This window comes from Coregonus clupeaformis, chromosome 10 (assembly GCF_020615455.1).
Source record: "Coregonus clupeaformis isolate EN_2021a chromosome 10, ASM2061545v1, whole genome shotgun sequence".
Lineage (NCBI taxonomy): Eukaryota > Metazoa > Chordata > Actinopteri > Salmoniformes > Salmonidae > Coregonus > Coregonus clupeaformis.
The window spans coordinates 41,016,522-41,035,009 of NC_059201.1; the positions used below are offsets into that span (position 1 = coordinate 41,016,522).

General features: G+C 41.5%; 1 protein-coding gene across 1 annotated transcript; it reads right to left on the reverse strand.

Annotated features, from left to right (window-relative positions):
- Positions 1-17: 17 nt before the first annotated feature.
- On the reverse strand, positions 18-16,664 carry LOC121575134 (arginyl aminopeptidase (aminopeptidase B)). The gene is made up of 11 exons (XM_041888016.2): positions 16,172-16,664; positions 12,765-12,905; positions 12,205-12,356; positions 11,534-11,650; positions 10,996-11,231; positions 7,362-7,475; positions 7,037-7,149; positions 1,614-1,722; positions 1,251-1,475; positions 891-1,033; positions 18-516 (listed from the first exon to the last, which is right to left on the reverse strand). Exons 1-11 carry the CDS (start codon positions 16,553-16,555, stop codon positions 355-357), a joined length of 1,896 nt encoding a protein of 631 aa, XP_041743950.1. The 5' UTR covers positions 16,556-16,664; the 3' UTR covers positions 18-354.
- Between the last annotated feature and the right edge of the window lie 1,824 nt (positions 16,665-18,488).

Genomic DNA, 18,488 nt, shown 5'->3' on the forward strand with positions numbered 1-18,488 from the left:
AATACATCAAAGTAATACTTAATTATATTTATCCTTTTTATTTAAATTTTTTACAAATACTACTTACACAGTTTTATGCCCTCCCATAGTAAGTGCTTTAAGTAAGATATGCCCACAGCAGAGCCTTTCAGGCTGGCCTGCGTAAATACAAAAAATTAACCATAAAAGATGCATGTGAAAGATGTCAAATGGCCTCTTCCTTTGTGACCACTGACCAGGCTAGAGAAAAACAAGATGATATTGGCATCTCAACCTAACCTGGTACAGTACATTTAAATAAAGGAGGCCATCTGAAAGTACTGGGTAAGACTACTACTCCTCCTCTATTATATCTCTAGGCCAGGGTCAGTTAGACTAGATCGCATGTTCAGCTCCTATGATCTTCTTGACGTAGTTGTGGACGTTGACATGGAGCTGATGGGAGGTGGCATTGAAGATCTCTGTGGCCAGAGCCCTGGTCTCCGCTGATCCATTCCACAGTGCACGGTACACAGGCAATGTGTACTTCTGTTTCCCCTGGGAGCAAGATACAAATGTATTATTCATATATTATTGCTAAGATACTACTATTTACATGATCGTTTAAGACACCTGAAAAATACTAATTTAACTTTAAAACGGACACTATAAAAATACACATATGGTATATCATACACACACACATATATTATCATATAAATATATTATATTTACTATAATAAAACAAACTAGCTGGGCCAATTGTGCGCCGCCTCATGGGTCTCCAGGTCACGGCCGGCTGTGACACAGCCTGGGATCGAACCCGGGTCTGTAGTGACGCCTCAAGCACTGTGATGCAGTGCCTTACACCGCTGCGCCACTCGGGAGGCCCTATAATTGATGGTTGAGGACCAAACATTTGTTTTTCTGACCTGGCAGCTGAGGAAACTGCGCACATGTTGATATCCTGGCTGGTGATGATTATTGGCGACGAGCAGGGCCCAGCGCAGTCGTAGCTCAGCGTTGTTTGACTTCACGATGTGAGGGTACTGCTCCTCCAGTTTCTCCATATTACCTTATCAAAGTCAGAGTGAAGGTACATCATTGGTGTGACTCTTTTCAAAAGTAGTGAACGCACATCCAGACTTGCAGGTGCAAGTTACAAAAAGTAAAAGTAATGATATAAAGAATTGAGATCTGCAAACTGAGGAATTGGGGTGAATCACATGCATCTTCAGTACAATGATAGTGCTAGGGGTATCAGTGCAGAAGTGGTTACCATCATGTCCTACCTCTAGGCAGTGGGGACTTCTCTATGATCTTCTCCAAGAAGTAGACAGCCTGGTAAGTCTCCCAGGACTGGATGTTGGTCTTCTTGATGCTGGCCATATCCAGGCCCTCGGCAGCCCACAGCTCTGACAGCTGCTCAGCAGGCTTCATCAGGCTCTGGCCAGCCGACAGGTCAGGGAGATAGGGAGGCCAACCGGGCACATTGAGCCAGCTATCAAATTCCAGACCTAGCAAAGAGACCAAAAGGAGAGTGAGGTTAGTTTGCTGTTACAATCTCACTTCCAAGCTTAAAGACTCATTCTAAAGGCAAGTACAACCCTAAAAGGCCAATCTAACACTCTAAAAGCAACTACACTGTCTTTTACCCTCAATATTGTGTACTCCTTTCTTCTTCAGGTCAGGGAAATACTCCAGGAAGAACTCCAGGGCGTCCTCGGCCATAACACTGCAGAACTTGAACTTGTCAACGTAGGCCTGTGAGAAGAAACACCCATATGTCAGACTGTTGCCCTCATACCCTGCCATGCATATACAGTGCCTTCGGAAAGTATTCAGACCCCTTGACTTTTTCCACATTTTGTTACGTTACAGCCATATTCTAAAATGGATTTAAAAAGTCCTCAGCAATCTACACACAATACCCCATAATGACAATGCGAAAACAGGTTATTAGACATTTTTGCAAATGTATTAAAAATAAAACAGAAATACCTTATTTACGTAAGTATTAAGACCCTTTGCTATGAGACTCGAAATTGAGCTCAGGTGCATCCTGTTTCCATTGATCATCCTTGAGATGTTTCTACAACTTGATTGGAGTCCACCTGTGGTAAATTCAATTGATTGGACATGATTTGGAAAGGCACACACCTGTCTATATAAAGGTCCCACAGTTGACAGTGCATGTCAGAGCAAAAACCAAGCCATGAGGTCGAAGGACTTGTCCGTAGAGCTCTGAGACAGGATTGTGTCGAGGCACAGATCTGGTGAAGGGTACCAAAAAATGTCTGCAGCATTGAAGGTCCCCAATAACACAGTGCCCTACGTCATTCTTAAATGGAAGAAGTTTGGAACGACCAAGACTCTTCCTAGAGAACCTGACATAGCTCTAGAGTTCCTCTGTGGAGATGGGAGAACCTTCCAGAAAGACAACCATCTCTGCAGCACTCCACCAATCAGGCCTTTATGGTAGAGTGGCCAGACGGAAGCCACTCCTTAGTAAAAGGCACGACAACCCGCTTGGAGTTTGCCAAAAGGCACCAAAAGACTCTCAGACCATGAGAAACAAGATTCTTTATTCAGATTACAACCTCTCACTTTCAGTTATTTGAAATCATCTCCCAAACATCACTATTTCTAAAACAAGCCATAGAAAGTTGGTTGCAATTTCAATTTAATCCTCCAGAACCAACAGAACAAATAATGCAACAAATAGTGGTTAAACTCAAATATACTAATTGATAAAAAGCCAGTATTTAAAAAAAAAAAAAAAAAAAAAAGGTATAATCTTCATAAATGATATCATAGGTAGGACTGGTGGAGTTGTTGCACATGCAGCTAACAAAAACATATGGAAATGTCTGCTCTACCCAAAATTACAACCACATAATTGCAGGATTTCCGCAAAAATGGAAAAGGAAAGTGGAAGGGGGAAAAGTAAGGAACTTGTCTGTCGGCCCTGCATTAAAGAACATAATTGGCAAAAGAAAATTGTGATAAATAAAAAAGTATACCAGTTCCATTTAAGGACCAAAGGATTGACAGCCGTCCCATATAGATTGCAAAATAGTTGGGAAGAGATTTTTGACGTACCGATTCCATGGCATAGTGTTTATGAACTGATACGCAAAACGACGCCGGATTCAAAACTTAGAATTTTTCAATTTAAATTATTATACAAAATTCTTGCTACCAATAGAATGTTATTTATATGGCGGATACAACCTTCCCAGCTCTGCAGATTTTGCTGCGAAGAGACAGAATCATTAGATCATTTGTTTTGGTACTGTCCATTTGTGGCTTGTTTTTGGTCACAGGTCCAGGAATGGCTGAAGGATTGCAATATTGCAGATAACACTACTGGGTGATCTGAAAAGTCATAGTCAATTGATCAATAATATAATAATACACTTAGCAAAAATGTTTATTTTCAATTTACAATCTGTAGAAACAATGAGAATAGAAGGGTTCAGAACCTTTGTGAAACAGTACAGTACAGTTGAAAAATATATGGCAAATAGATATCCAATATGGATGGTGTTAAGAGATAGATGGGAGGTGTTGAATGGAGCTGAAGGATGGGACTAATAAAAACTAATAACAGCAAGATAACTAATGTAGGGCATGCTGTGTCCAAAATAAGTATATAGGTTATAGGTTGAGAGCTTTTTTGAAGGAGCACAGTTGGAGAGATATGGCATATAGAAGCAAACCGGATGGACATCATGAAAATGATCGGAGAGGTTGAGGAAGTTCAGGAGTAAAAACAAACAAAAAATAAATATTGTAAAATTGACTGTGTCCATAAAATGTATATAGTATGTATAAGCTGGAAGTAGAGGCCTAAGCGTTGTTGTTCAGTAGTTTACTCCAATTAGGGAAGGGGTGGTGGGGTTGGAACGTAATAAAGGGAAATATATTTTAAAAAATGATATATATATAGTTGAAGTCGGAAGTTTACATACACTTAGGTTGGAGTCATTAAAAAACTTGTTTTTACATAAAAAATTTAGTCATTTAGCAGACGCTCTTATCCAGAGCAACTTACAGTTAGTGAGTGCATACATTTTCATACTGGCCCCCCGTGGGAAACGAACCCACAACCCTGGCGTTGCAAGCGCCATGCTCTACCAACTGAACACATATTTCTTGTTAACAAACTATAGTTTTGGCAAGTCGGTTAGGACATCTACTTTGTGCATGACACGTAATTCTTCCAACAATTGTTTACAGACATTATTTCACTTATAATTCACTGTATCACAATTCCAGTGGGTCAGAAGTTTACATACACTAAGTTGACTGTGCCTTTAAACAGCTTGGAAAATTCCAGAAAATGATGTCATGACTTTAGAAGCTTCTGATAGGCTAATTGACATCATTTGAGTCAATTGGAGGTCTACCTGTGGATGTATTTCAAGGCCTACCTTCAAACTCAGTGCCTCTTTGCTTGACATCATGGAAAAATCAAAAGAAATCAGCCAAGACCTCAGAAAAGAAATTGTAGACCTCCACAAGTCTGGTTCATCCTTGGGAGCAAGGATATGATTCTCTGGTCTGATAAAACCAAGATTACACTTTTTGGCCTGAATGCCAAGCGACACGTCTGGAGGAAACCTGGCACCATCCCTACGGTGAAGCATGGTGGTGGCAGCATCATGCTGTGGGGATGTTTTTCAGCGGCAGGGACTGGGAGACTAGTAGGGATCGAGGCAAAGATGAACGGAGCAAAGTAGAGAGCGATACTTGATGAAAACCTGCTCCAGAACACTCAGGACCTCAGACTGGGGCAAAGGTTCACCTTCCAACAGGACAATGACCCTAAGCACATAGCCAAGACAAAGCAGGAGTGGCTTTGGGTACAAGTCTCTGAATGTCCTTGAGTGGCCCAGCCAGAGCCCGGACTTGAACCCGATCAGAAGCAGTGGCTTCTTATTGCTGAGCGGCCTTTCAGGTTATGTCGATATAGAACTTGTTTTACTGTGGATATAGATACTTTTGTACCCGTTTCCTCCAGCATCTTTCTGGAGAGACCTGAAAATAGCTGTGCAGCAACGCTCCCCATCCAACCTGACAGAGCTTGAGAGGATCTGCAGAGAAGAATGGGAGAAACTCCACAAATACAGGTGTGCCAAGCTTGTAGCGTCATACCCAAGAAGACTCGAGGCTGTAATCAATGCCAAATGTGCTTCAACAAAGTACTGAGTAAAGGGTCTGAATACTTAAGTAAACGTTATATTTCAGTTCGATACATTTCTAAAAAAAAACTGTTTTTGCTTTGTCATTATGGGGTAGTGTGTATATTGATGAGGGGGGAAAAACAAGTCAAGGGGTCTGAATACTTTCTGAATGCACTGTGTCTGTGTGTAAATATATACATATACACAGTACCAGTCAAAAGCTTGGACACACTTACTCATTCCAGGGTTTTTCTTTATTTGTACTATTTTCTACATTGTAGAATAATAGTGAAGTTAACAAAACTATGAAATAACACATGGAATCATGTAGTAACCAAAAAAAGTGTTAAACAAATCAAAATATATTTAATATTTGAGATTCTTCAAAGTAGCTACCCTTTGCCTTGATGACAGCTTTGCCCACTCTTGGCATTCTCTCAACCAGCTTCATGAGGTGGTCACCTGGAATGCATTTCAATTAACAGATGTGTGCCTTGTTAAAAGTTAATTTGTGGAATTTCTTTCCTTCTTAATGTGTCTGAGCCAATCAGTTGTGTTGTGACAAGGTAGGGGTGGTATTCAGATAGCCCTATTTGGTAAAAGACCAAGTCCATATTATGGCAAGAACAGCTTAAATAAGCAAAGAGAAATGACAGTCCATCATTACTTTAAGACATGAAGGTCAATCAATCCAGAAAATTTCAAGAACTTTGAAAGTTTCTTCAAGTGCAGTCGCAAAAACCATCAAGCGCTATGATGAAACTGGCTCTCATGAGGACCACCACAGGAATGGAAGACCCAGAGTTAACTCTGCTGCAGAGGATAGGCTCAGAGTTAACTGCACCTCAGATTGCAGCCCAAATAAATGCTTTACAGAGTTCAAGTAACAGACACATCTCAACAGCAACTGTTCAGAGAAGACTGCGTGAATCAGGCCTTCATGGTCAAATTGCTAAAAAAATATAAATAAAACACTACTAAAAGGACACCAATAAGAAGAGACTTGCTTGGGCCAAGAAACACGAGCAATGGACATTAGACCAGTGGAAATGTGTCCTTTGGTCTTGAGTCCAAATTGGAGATTTTTGGTTCAAACTGCTGTGTCTTTGTGAGACGCGGTGTGGGTGAACGGATGATCTCCGCATGTGTAGTTCCCGCCATAAAGCTTTGAGGAGGAGGTGTTATGGTGTGGGGGTACTTTGCTGGTGACACTGTCTGTGATTTTATTTAGAATTCAAGGCACACTTAACCAGCATGGCTACCACAGCATTCTGCAGCAATACGCCATCCCATCTGGTTTGGGCTTAGTGGGACTATAATTTGTTTTTCAACATGACAATGACCCAACACACCTCCAGGTTGTGTAAGGGCTATTTTACCAAGAAGGAGAGTGATGGAGTGCTGCATCAGATGACCTGGCTTCCACAATCCCCCGACCTCAACCCAATTGAGATGGTTTGGGATGAGTCGGACGGCAGAGTGAAGGAAAAGCAGCCAACAAGTGCTCAGCATATGTGGGAACTCCTTCAAGACTGATGGAAAAGCATTCCAGGTGAAGCTGGTTGAGAGAACGCCAAGAGTGTGCAAAGCTGTCATCAAGGCAAAGGATGGCTATTTGAAAAATCTCAAATATTTGTTTAACACATTTTTTGGGTTACTACATGATTCCATGTGTGATATTTCATAGTTTTGATGTCTTCACTATTATTCTACTATGTAAAAAATAGTAAAAACATGTTTTCCCTTTGTCATTATGGGGTATTGTGTGTAGATTGGTGAGAACAATTACTTAATCAATGTTTCATTCAGGCTGTAACAACAAAATGTGGAATAAGTCAAGGGGTATGAATACTTTCTGAAGGCACTGTAGAATGAGAAGCAACACCAACCTTGAGGAAGGCATCGAAGTGACTCTGTTCTCCAGCCAGGTGGGCCAGGTAGGAGACGAAACAGAAGCCCTTCTCATAAGGCGTCTCATTGTAAGTGTCATCAGGGTCAACACCTGAGGGAGGGGGGAAAATACAGATGAAATTTTTTCCTTTAACTTGAGCAGTCATGATCAAGTGTATCAGTTCTATTGGGTCTGCAGCTCCATAGGCAAATCTCAGTCAGATGAACTACTAATGAAACTAAGCCCACTGGGCTACTAATGAAATTGGCCTTGGTCTTGGCTTTAATCTTAGCAGTAAAGGGTAAATGTAAGCAAAGTCTGACCTGGTTTGATCTTCACACGCAGTTTGTTGAGAGGGTGGTCCTCTCCGGTGTTGTCCATGTGCTGTCTGAGTAAAGCCCTCCCAGTCGCTGCCTCCAGACTAGTGATGGCCTCTCCTGCAAATAACAACACAAACATCAGGGCTTTGGAGAGAGATAAGACAGCCAGGTGTGCACAAATAGCTGTGTAGACAACTACTGTTTACTTTCAAATGGAAAGAGTTGTGGGACTTGAGAATGAGCCCATCATACAATGTTAGGCAAAGTACAGTCTACAGCAGGGCTCGCCAACCCTGCTCCTGGAGAGCTACAGTGGCTTGCGAAAGTATTCACCCCCCTTCGCATTTTTCCTATTTTGTTGCCTAACAATCTGGAATTTTTAATTGATTTTTGGGGGGTTTGTATCATTTGATTTACACAACATGCCTACCACTTTGAAGATGCAAAATATGTTTGTGAAACAAACAAGAAATAAGACCCCAAAAAAACAGAAAACTTGGGATTTTTGCCCATTCTTCAAGGCAAAACTGCTCCAGCTCCTTCAAGTTGGATGGGTTCCGCTGGTGTACAGCAATCTTTAAGTCATACCTCAGATTCTCAATTGGATTGACGTCTGGGCTTTGACTAGGCCATTCCAAAAGATTTAAATGTTTCCCCTTAAACCACTCAAGTGTTGCTTTAGCAGTATGCTTAGGGTCATTGTCCTGCTGGAAGGTGAACCTCCATCCCAGTCTCAAATCTCTGGAATACTGAAACAGGTTTCCCTCAAGAATTTCCCTGTATTTAGCGCCATCCATCATTCCTTCAATTCTGACCAGTTTCCCAGTCCCTGCCGATGAAAAATATCCCCACAGCATGATGCTGCCACCACCATGCTTCACTGTGGGGATGGTGTTCTCGGGGTGATGAGAGGTGTTGGGTTTGCGCCAGACATTTTCCTTGATGGACAAAAAGCTCAATTTTAGTATCATCTGACCAAAGTACCTTCTTCCATATATTTGGGGAGTCTCCCACATGCCTTTTGGCAAACACCAAATGTGTTTTCTTATTTATTTATTTATTTAAGCAATGGCTTTTTCTGGCCACTCTTCCGTAAAGCCCAGCTCTGTGGAGTGTACGGCTTAAAGTGGTCCTATTGACAGATACTCCAATCTCCGCTGTGGAGCTTTGCAGCTCCTTCAGGGTTATCTTTGGTCTCTTTGTTGCCTCTGATTAATGCCCTCCTTGCCTGGTCCGTGAGTTTTGGTGTTGCGGCCCTCTCTTGGCAGGTTTGTTGTGGTGCCATATTCTTTCCATTTTTTAATAATGGATTTAATAGTGCTCCGTGGGATGTTCAAAGTTTCTGATATTTTTTTTATAACCCAACCCTGATCTGTACTTCTCCATAACTTTGTCCCTGACCTGTTTGGAGTGCTCCTTGGTCTTCATGGTGCCGCTTGCTTGGTGGTGCCCCTTGCTTAGTGGTGTTGCAGACTCTGGGGCCTTTCAGAACAGGTGTATATATCCTGAGATCATGTGACACTTAAATTGCACACAGGTGGACTTTATTTAACTAATTATGTGACTTCTGAAGGTAATTGGTTGCACCAGATCTTATTTAGGGGCTTCATAGCAAAGGGGGTGAATACAGTGGGGGAAAAAAGTATTTAGTCAGCCACCAATTGTGCAAGTTCTCCCACTTAAAAAGATGAGAGAGGCCTGTAATTTTCATCATAGGTACACGTCAACTATGACAGACAAAATGAGGGAAAAAAATCCAGAAAATCACATTGTAGGATTTTTAATGAATTTATTTGCAAATTATGGTGGAAAATAAGTATTTGGTCAATAACAAAAGTTTCTCAATACTTTGTTATATACCCTTTGTTGGCAATGACACAGGTCAAACGTTTTCTGTAAGTCTTCACAAGGTTTTCACACACTGTTGCTGGTATTTTGGCCCATTCCTCCATGCAGATCTCCTCTAGAGCAGTGATGTTTTGGGGCTGTCGCTGGGCAACACGGACTTTCAACTCCCTCCAAAGATTTTCTATGGGGTTGAGATCTGGAGACTCCAGGACCTTGAAATGCTTCTTACGAAGCCACTCCTTCGTTGCCCGGGCGGTGTGTTTGGGATCATTGTCATGCTGAAAGACCCAGCCACGTTTCATCTTCAATGCCCTTGCTGATGGAAGGAGGTTTTCACTCAAAATCTCACGATACATGGCCCCATTCATTCTTTCCTTTACACGGATCAGTCGTCCTGGTCCCTTTGCAGAAAAACAGCCCCAAAGTATGATGTTTTCACTCCCATGCTTCACAGTAGGTATGGTGTTCTTTGGATGCAACTCAGCATTCTTTGTCCTCCAAACACAACGAGTTGAGTTTTTACCAAAAAAGTTATATTTTGGTTTCATCTGACCATATGACATTCTCCCAATCCTCTTCTGGATGCACTCTAGCAAACTTCAGACGGGCCTGGACATGTACTGGCTTAAGCAGGGGGACACGTCTAGCACTGCAGGATTTGAGTCCCTGGCGGCGTAGTGTGTTACTGATGGTAGGCTTTGTACTTTGGTCCCAGCTCTCTGCAGGTCATTCACTAGGTCCCCCGTGTGGTTCTGGGATTTTTGCTCACCGTTCTTGTGATCATTTTGACCCCACGGGGTGAGATCTTGCGTGGAGCCCCAGATCGAGGGAGATTATCAGTGGTCTTGTATGTCTTCCATTTCCTAATAATTGCTCCCACAGTTGATTTCTTCAAACCAAGCTGCTTACCTATTGCAGATTCAGTCTTCCCCAGCCTGGTGCAGGTCTACAATTTTGTTTCTGGTGTCCTTTGACAGCTCTTTGGTCTTGGCCATAGTGGAGTTTGGAGTGTGACTGTTTGAGGTTGTGGACAGGTGTCTTTTATACTGATAACAAGTTCAAACAGGTGCCATTAATACAGGTAACGAGTGGAGGACAGAGGAGCCTCTTAAAGAAGAAGTTACAGGTCTGTGAGAGCCAGAAATCTTGCTTGTTTGTAGGTGACCAAATACTTATTTTCCACCATAATTTGCAAATAAATTCATTAAAAATCCTACAATGTGATTTTCTGGATTTTCTTTTCTCAATTTGTCTGTCATAGTTGACGTGTACCTATGATGAAAATTACAGGCCTCTCTCATCTTTTTAAGTGGGAGAACTTGCACAATTGGTGGCTGACTAAATACTTTTTTGCCCCACTGTACATAAGCACGCAACACTTTTCCGTTATTTATTTTTTAGAATTTTTTTAAAACAAATTTGGACTATTTTGTGTATGTCCATTACATGAAATCCAAATAAAAATCAATTTAAATTACAGGTTGTAATGCAACAAAATAGGAAAAACGCCAAGGGGGATGAATACTTTTGCAAGGCGCTGCACCTTCCTATAGGTTCACTCCAACCTCAGTTGTAACTTACCTGATAAACCAGCTAATAAACCAGCTAATTATTAGAATTAGGGACACTTGATTAAGGTTTGAAAACCAACAGGACAGTAGCTCTCCAGGAACATGGTTGGAGAGCCCTGGTCTACAGTCTACTGTAGACAAACTGTGACAAAGGGATGTACTCTGCTGATGTAGAAAGGGATTTATAAAATACATTTGATTGATTGACAGTCTCTTACCGTAGATCTCCCTGCACACCCGGCGCTGGGCGTACATGGTGAAGCCCTCGTTGAGCCAGAAGTCGCCCCAGTTGGCATTGGTTACCAGATTACCGAACCAGCTGTGGCAGATCTCGTGCACGATGACGTCAGCCAGTGAGCGGTCTCCGACCAGGAGGCAGGGGGTGACGAAGGTGAGGCAGGGGTTCTCCATGCCCCCGAAGGGGAATGACGGTGGCATGAACAGCACGTCATACCTGAGGGGACGAACCAATGATGTAGCTGTATGTCTATAAGCAGAATAAGTCATGACGCTGCAAGCTCCAAGTCAGTGGTCACCATCCCTAGTTATGGAAAGAGCTACAGAGTGTGCAGTTTTTTTTCTTGCCTAGCACTAAGACACCTGATTCAACTAATTAAGGTGTTGATTAGCTGTTGTCAGGTCTGGTGTTTTAGTGTAGTGCTGGAACAAAATCCTGCATACCCTGTAGCTCTTCAGAACCAGGTTGTTGACTGACCACTGAAGTATTGGACCATATTGTTAATTGGGGAATCTCACCTTCCCCAGACGTAGGGTCCAAATAGTTTCTCCCCCACAGCCAGAAATTCCTCGATGACTCCGTCGTACTCCTGCTTGGCTGCCTGCAGTAGGCATGGCTCTGTCCACACTCGGGTCCTAAAAGATACAGAATTACAATGACTACCAAGCATTGAAACTTCATAGGCAAACACTATCATGCATGTTCTTCAAAGCACATTCTTCAGTAGCATTATATGGCCCATAAGTGGCAAGTGCAGTTTTCACTCAAGTTCAAACTTCATTCAAGTTGAACTTTCACCCTGCTTTTTGATTCTCATCCCTCTATTCAGTCTGACACTGAGAATGCATTTTGTGGTTCAATGATCAACACGCCCAGGTTGTTAAATATAATAAATGCTTTTGACGGGAGAGGAATATTGACTTGTACCAACCCTCACGTCTATACTAGAAGCAGAGTGCTTAACACTATCAAATGATGCCCCTTAAATGACCAAAAAACTTGTCAAACTGTCAAGAGATTTAGACAGTTCAGCATCCAAGGCCTAGCCTGTGTGCCAGTCTATTTCTGCTCTCTTGACAACTCCTTGTGGAATTGTCATATTTGGCTTGAGCACAAACAAATCAAGAGCACAAACAGATCTGGGACCTATCCAAGGCCACCAGATAAGGCAACAGAGAGACTCTCTCACCTTGGCCCAACCTCAGCAGAGACCAAGTCTCCTACAGCCAAGGCCACCAGGTAGGAGGGGATGGGCTGTTCCATGGTGAACAGGAACGTGTTGTTTGCCATCCTGTGTTCTCCTTTACTGGCACTCATCACTGCTGTGAAACCATCAGGAACCTGTGGAGGCAGACAGGGCAGTCTTGGGCCAGAGTCATTAGGACTAATGATGGTACCAATATCCATTACTAATACAGACATAATGTAGTCGTAGTGGTGGATAAGGTGAGTTTCCCACCACACATTAAGTGCTTTTTCAGCAATGTGTTTTAATACCAGACCTATAATTCAGAGTGCTTTAAGTATTGGAACACCAGTGAACACAACACACCAGGCAAAGCACGTGAAGTTGAATGACAGGGCAAAATAGAATCAACAGGATAAGAGACAAAAAATATGTGAATGACAAAAAGGAAACACAGACGCTTGATTATCCTGCAAAGAGAAACATATGATTGATGTGCTGCTGTCTGTCACAATGTTTCTTTGTGGACATTGGCTCAGTCAGAATCCAGTCCAGGGGCTCACCTTCACGGAGGCCGAGTAGGTGCTCTTGACGGCCGGCGTGTCAAAGCAGGGGAAGAAGGAGCGGTTGAGCACGGCCTGGCCCTGGGTGAAGACGTAAGGCTTGGCCTTCCCAGCTGTCTGCTCTGGATCCAGCCAGCACACCTAGTGGGTCAGGGGGGGCAGAGAGACCAGGGCTTGAGTGTGGTGGTAGGGGCACACTTTACCTTCACAGCAACTGAGTAGGGGCTCTTAGTCATGGGGGTGTGGAAGCCAGGGAACAGGCTGCGGTTCAGCACAGGGAAGCCAGAAGTGTAGAGGAAAGGCTCTTTCTTTTCGCCTGTCTGAGCAGGCTCCAGCCATGATATCTACAGAGGTATGCTGGGTTTAATGAGGGTGGTGCAGTTTTCATGAATACGCACTCATTTGCACTTATGTATATTTCCAATAAATTTTTTACTAAAACCATGCAACGTTGCAGACTATGAATATAATGTATAGCCAAACAGAATTGATCTAATTTGAAAGGAAAAAGGTTTTCAGTAATTTTACGGTTTGAAATATACTGAACAAAAATATGAATGCAACATGCAACAATTTCAACGATTTTACTGAGTTACACTTCAAAAACTGCACGGTAGAAAGGACTATCAACACATAGTGAGCAGTTCACATTATAGACAGCGGGAAGGTTCCTGTCTTTTTCCGTGGCTAGAACCAACTAGGCTTGTAATTTAACAATTTTATTCATATTTACGGATGGAATACAAGTTTGATATTAAGGCACATGAAAGTTCACATGTTCCAGAAGGCATTTACGCCCAAAAAACACATTTTGATAAAAAATACATTAATGTTCAAATGCCTCTCCTGTGAAGTAGTGATGACATATGCCTAGTTTCCTGAAACGAGTCACAGATATAACGTTAGTCATCGAGTACTACAAAAGTTTTGCTACTTTTCTCAACAACATTGATGCCCTGAATTTAGCTGCCGCTAATCGACAGATCAGTGGGAATAAGTGATGGGCTACTTTCTGCAAACGCCACAGTCAGTGTGAACCGGAGTGACTTGACACAACGTTGGCCAAACAAGATGTAGCCACAAACAAAACTGAGTTAAATGGTTCCAGTCTGCCGTGAAGCGTTCATCCATGTATACGGGTAAGAGTCTAGCTACATTTTCAGATATTATAAGTTTCTAATTTTGTCAGAATTTTATTTTTATTGCAAGTTAAAGATTACTGTTAGCTAGCTAGCGAACGTTACGTGTATGATCTTTGTAGTAATATTATTCAAATCAGAAATACATTTGCATTGCTAGTTATAGCCTAATGTTAGCTTGCTAACATTAAACCTAGTTGTTAGCTTTAGCTACCTGCAGATTCATACAACAGCTATGACAATGTTTGTATTGGTAGTAGTAAGAGTTGGGATTATGCCAGTTCATTGTTTAGCTAGCTACATGACTAAACAAAATACTCCACTTCGCCAGATGATTACATGACCCATCAAGTTAGCCAGGTGTGTCTGGGGGTGATTACAGCCATCTATTGCATTTTATGTGTCTCAGGTACGCATCATCTAATAATTATAAAATAGTTTTACATTTACATTTTCGTCATTTAGCAGACACTTTGTTTTTGATATTGCTACTACGCAAGTAACCATTTCACTGTACCGTTTACACCTTCTGTATCCTGTGCATGTGACAAATAAAGTTAGATTTTATTTGATATAGTGTGTTTACCAGAGACGGTAATGTGAAGAACAACATGACCTGCACCAAAATCAGATTAGGATATAGGCCAAGGACTAGATAAAGTGTATTTTTACCTGGAGTTTTTCCTTATTGTAGGCTACTATTTTTTTGACTTTTAGTCTTGAAATCTTTGGTTGTATACTAAACTACTCCCTCTGTTTAGCACATGCCCTCACATGTGAATCCTTAAAGAGATGGGTGGGGCTAAGGCTTAAGAGGGTGTGAACGATGCTGAATGGACGTAGACAAAGAAGAGCTCTCCAGTAGGTGTGGCAAAACATTCAATGGGCCATTTTCTCAAAAATGGGGTTACAAGTTAATCAACTTTAAAAGCAGAAATATTTCCCCATTGTTCCTCAACTGCAGTGTATGATATACAATTTTCTACCTCTGATTCTCTACTTTTATCCAATATAAAAAACACAATTTCAAATTTTGCTACATAAGACCGAATCTAGGTGCTCTGTCACATAAGGAAATCAGTAAATTGAATTAAATTCATTAGGCCCTAATCTATGGTTTTCACATGACTGGTAAGGAGTGCAGCCATGGGAGCCAGCATATGCCTGCCCATACCATAACCCCACCATGGGGCTCTCCGTTCACAATGTTGACATCAGCAAACCGCTCGCCCACACGACGCCAGAAGTGTAGAGGAAAGGTCTGCCATCTGGGGCGGCAGGTAGCTTAGTGGGTAAGAGCGTTGTGCCAGTAACCGAAAGGTCGCTGGTTCTAATCCTCGAGCAGACTAGGTGAAAAATCTGTCGATGTGCCCTTAAGCAAGGCACTTAACCCTAATTGCTCCTGTAAGTCGCTCTGGATAAGAGGTCTGCTAAATGACTAAAATGTAAAAAATGGTACAGTTGAAACCAGGATTCATTCGTGAAGAGCACACAGCATGCCAGTGGCCATCGAAAGTGAGCATTTGCCCACTGAAGTCGGTTAAGACGCCAAACTGCAGTCAGGTCAAGACCCTGGTGAGCACGCAGATGAGCTTCCCTGAGACGGTTTCTGACAGTTTGTGCAGAAATTCTTCGGTTGTGCAAACCCACAGTTTTATTGGGTGGCTGGTCTCAGATGATCCCGCAGGTGGAGGTCCTGGGCTGGCGTGGTTACACGTGGTCTACGGTTATGAGGCAGGTTGGACATACTGCCAAATTCTCTAAAACAACGTTGGAGGCGGCTTATCATAGAGAAATTAACATTAAATTATCTGGCAACAGCTCTGGTGGACATTCCTGCAGTCAGCATGCCAATTGCACGCTCCCTTAAAACTTGTGGCATTGTGTTGTGACAAATCTGCAAATTTTAGAGTGGCCTTTTATTGTCCCCAGCACAAGGTGCACCTGTGTAATGATCATGCTGTTTAATCAGCTTCTTGATATGCTACACCTGTCAGGTGGATGGATTATTTTGGCAAAGGAGAAATGTTCACCTAACAGGGATGTAAACACATTTGTGCACAGAATTTGAGAAAAAACTAAAATATATTTCACCCCCTGAAACATGGGACCAACACTTTACATGTTGCGTTTATATTTTTGTTCAGTATAGGGCCAAATATAAATACATTCTTAGTAGCCAATCATCTGGAAGTAACAGGCTTGTGTTGTGGTTGCTAGGTAGAGTAGAGTGACACTAGTTAGGCCGGGTGAATGACATTCTCTTACCCCTGGTCCATCGGATGCAACAAACTTGACCACCACTCGAAACTGTTCCTCAATTTTACATGGTGATGGGAATTTTACAACCAGTGTGGTGCCATAACTGGTGAAGTTGCGCGTCAGGAATTCTACTTTCACCGAATCCGAATCATCTTCACTTCGGCAGTAGGACACCTCTTGCATTGAGAGAGAGGGATGAATGTCCAACAGTAGCTCGCTTTGAGAATCTTGGATGCATTTCAGCTGTAGCGTTTCAGTTCCTCTCAAAGTTCTCTTCTCAAAGTCCACGCTTAGATCCAAGTGGAAGTGTTTTATCTTGAATTGACGAAAGCTCGAGGACGTAGCCACGTCTTCTGCGAGATCGGAGTGCAGTTTGAGAGATTTTTCCATATTTTAGTAGCCTACAACAACAATGACTGGGTAAACGTGATTCTTCCTCAAGCGATTAGCCGCACTTCTTCTTCTTCGGTGGGGATCCAACAACTGCACATCTCCAGCAGCTACACTAAAAAAAGTACTTCTGGTTCACGGAATTTCGGAACTCTTCAAAATAAAAGTCCCCCGCATAATAGTTGAAAAGCGTCAATAACCTGTATTTATTCATGACATTAAAAATAATTGCCAGAATAATTAAAATGATTCATATTTGTTCATATTTAAGTGACATTTGCATTAAATTGGGGTTTTAAAACATGTTCCAAGGTCAAATAAATGTCCCCAATACGAATCACTGTATATGGAATACATATTGGTTTATAGAGCAAAAACGATTCTGGGTGCCGCAGTAAAAGTATTGTAGGTGAAAAATATGGGTTGTTTATTTCGAAGGACCAATAAAACAGAATAAAAACCACCACAGGGTGTCCGTTCAGAACACGAGGAAGCGGTAGTTCCAGTTCAAGGGTTTAATGAAGAGCCACACTCACATACAACAACACTCTCTCTGATACTAATTGTGGTTATTTAACTGCACGCAGAATAAAACATCAGAAAGAAGAAAAAAATATATAAGGAGGTAGAATAAGCAGTGGTGGGAAAAGTACTCAATTGTCATACTTGAGTAAAAGTAAAAATACATTAATAGAAAATGACTCAAGTAAAAGTGAAATTTACCCAGTAAAATAATACTTGAGTAAAAGTCTAAAAGTATTTGGTTTTAAATATACTTAAGGATCAAAAGTAAATGGAATTGCTAAAGTATACTTAAGTATCAAAACTAAAAGTATAAATAATTTCAAATTCCTTCTATAAAGCAAACCAGACGGCACAATTTTTTGTTATTTTTTATTGACGGATAGCCAGGGGCACACTCCAACACTCAGACATAATTTACAAACGAAGCATTTGTGTTTAGTGAGTAATTTGTGTTTATTGAGTCCGTCCAGATCAGAGGCAGTAGGGATGGCCAGGGATGTTCTTTTGAAATTGTGTGTGAATTGGGTGTCAGGGAAAATTTATGGTGTACATCATTTTCTTTAGGAATGTAGTGAAGTAAAAGTAAAAGTAGGCAAAAATATCAATAGTAAAGTAAAGTACAGATACCACAAAAAACTACTTAAGTAGTACTTTAAAGGATTTTTACTTAAGTACTTTACACCACTGAGAATAAGCAGGAGAGAAAAACCGGTTGGTCATCAGAATGGAAAACTACAGACTGCCTGAGGCCCTGCCTGGTCGGGTATTACGCTAAGTCCCGGGAAAAAAGGCTGCTGATTGGCTAATAGAATTATGATGATTGGCGTGACCTTATTTCAATAAGAAAACCAAAAGAAAGTTGGGGTCTTAGAAAGGAGATGAGCTGGCCATTTTTACAGTAGGGAATACTTAGTATGGTCTGTATCTGGGTGCCGCAGTAAAAGTATTGTAGGAAATACTTAGTAGGGTCAGAATGTACATATGGTGTCATTTCATGGGGCTCTGAATAATACGGAGTGTTGCTGGTCTTTTACTCCACCCATTCCATTGGTGGCCACAATGCGAAGCACTGTAAATGTAATACATATTGGCTTATAGCAGGGGTTCTTAAACTTTTTCAGCCTGGGACCCAAATTAGAAATTCAGTGTTTTCCTGGGACCCAAGCTTATGAAAACATGCAAATATACGTACATATTGGTACATTTCATTGCCCTTATGCCTAAAACAAATGCAATATAGACAAAAACAAATAACAATTAAAGTGAAATACCCATATACATGTAAATAGCAATTCATGCTTATTTTTCCCAATTAAAAACACTTAAATATCTGTCTAGGTTGGAACTGTTGCTGTCAAAATACAATAAATCATTTTCATTCTGAACTGGAATAAACTGATGGATCACA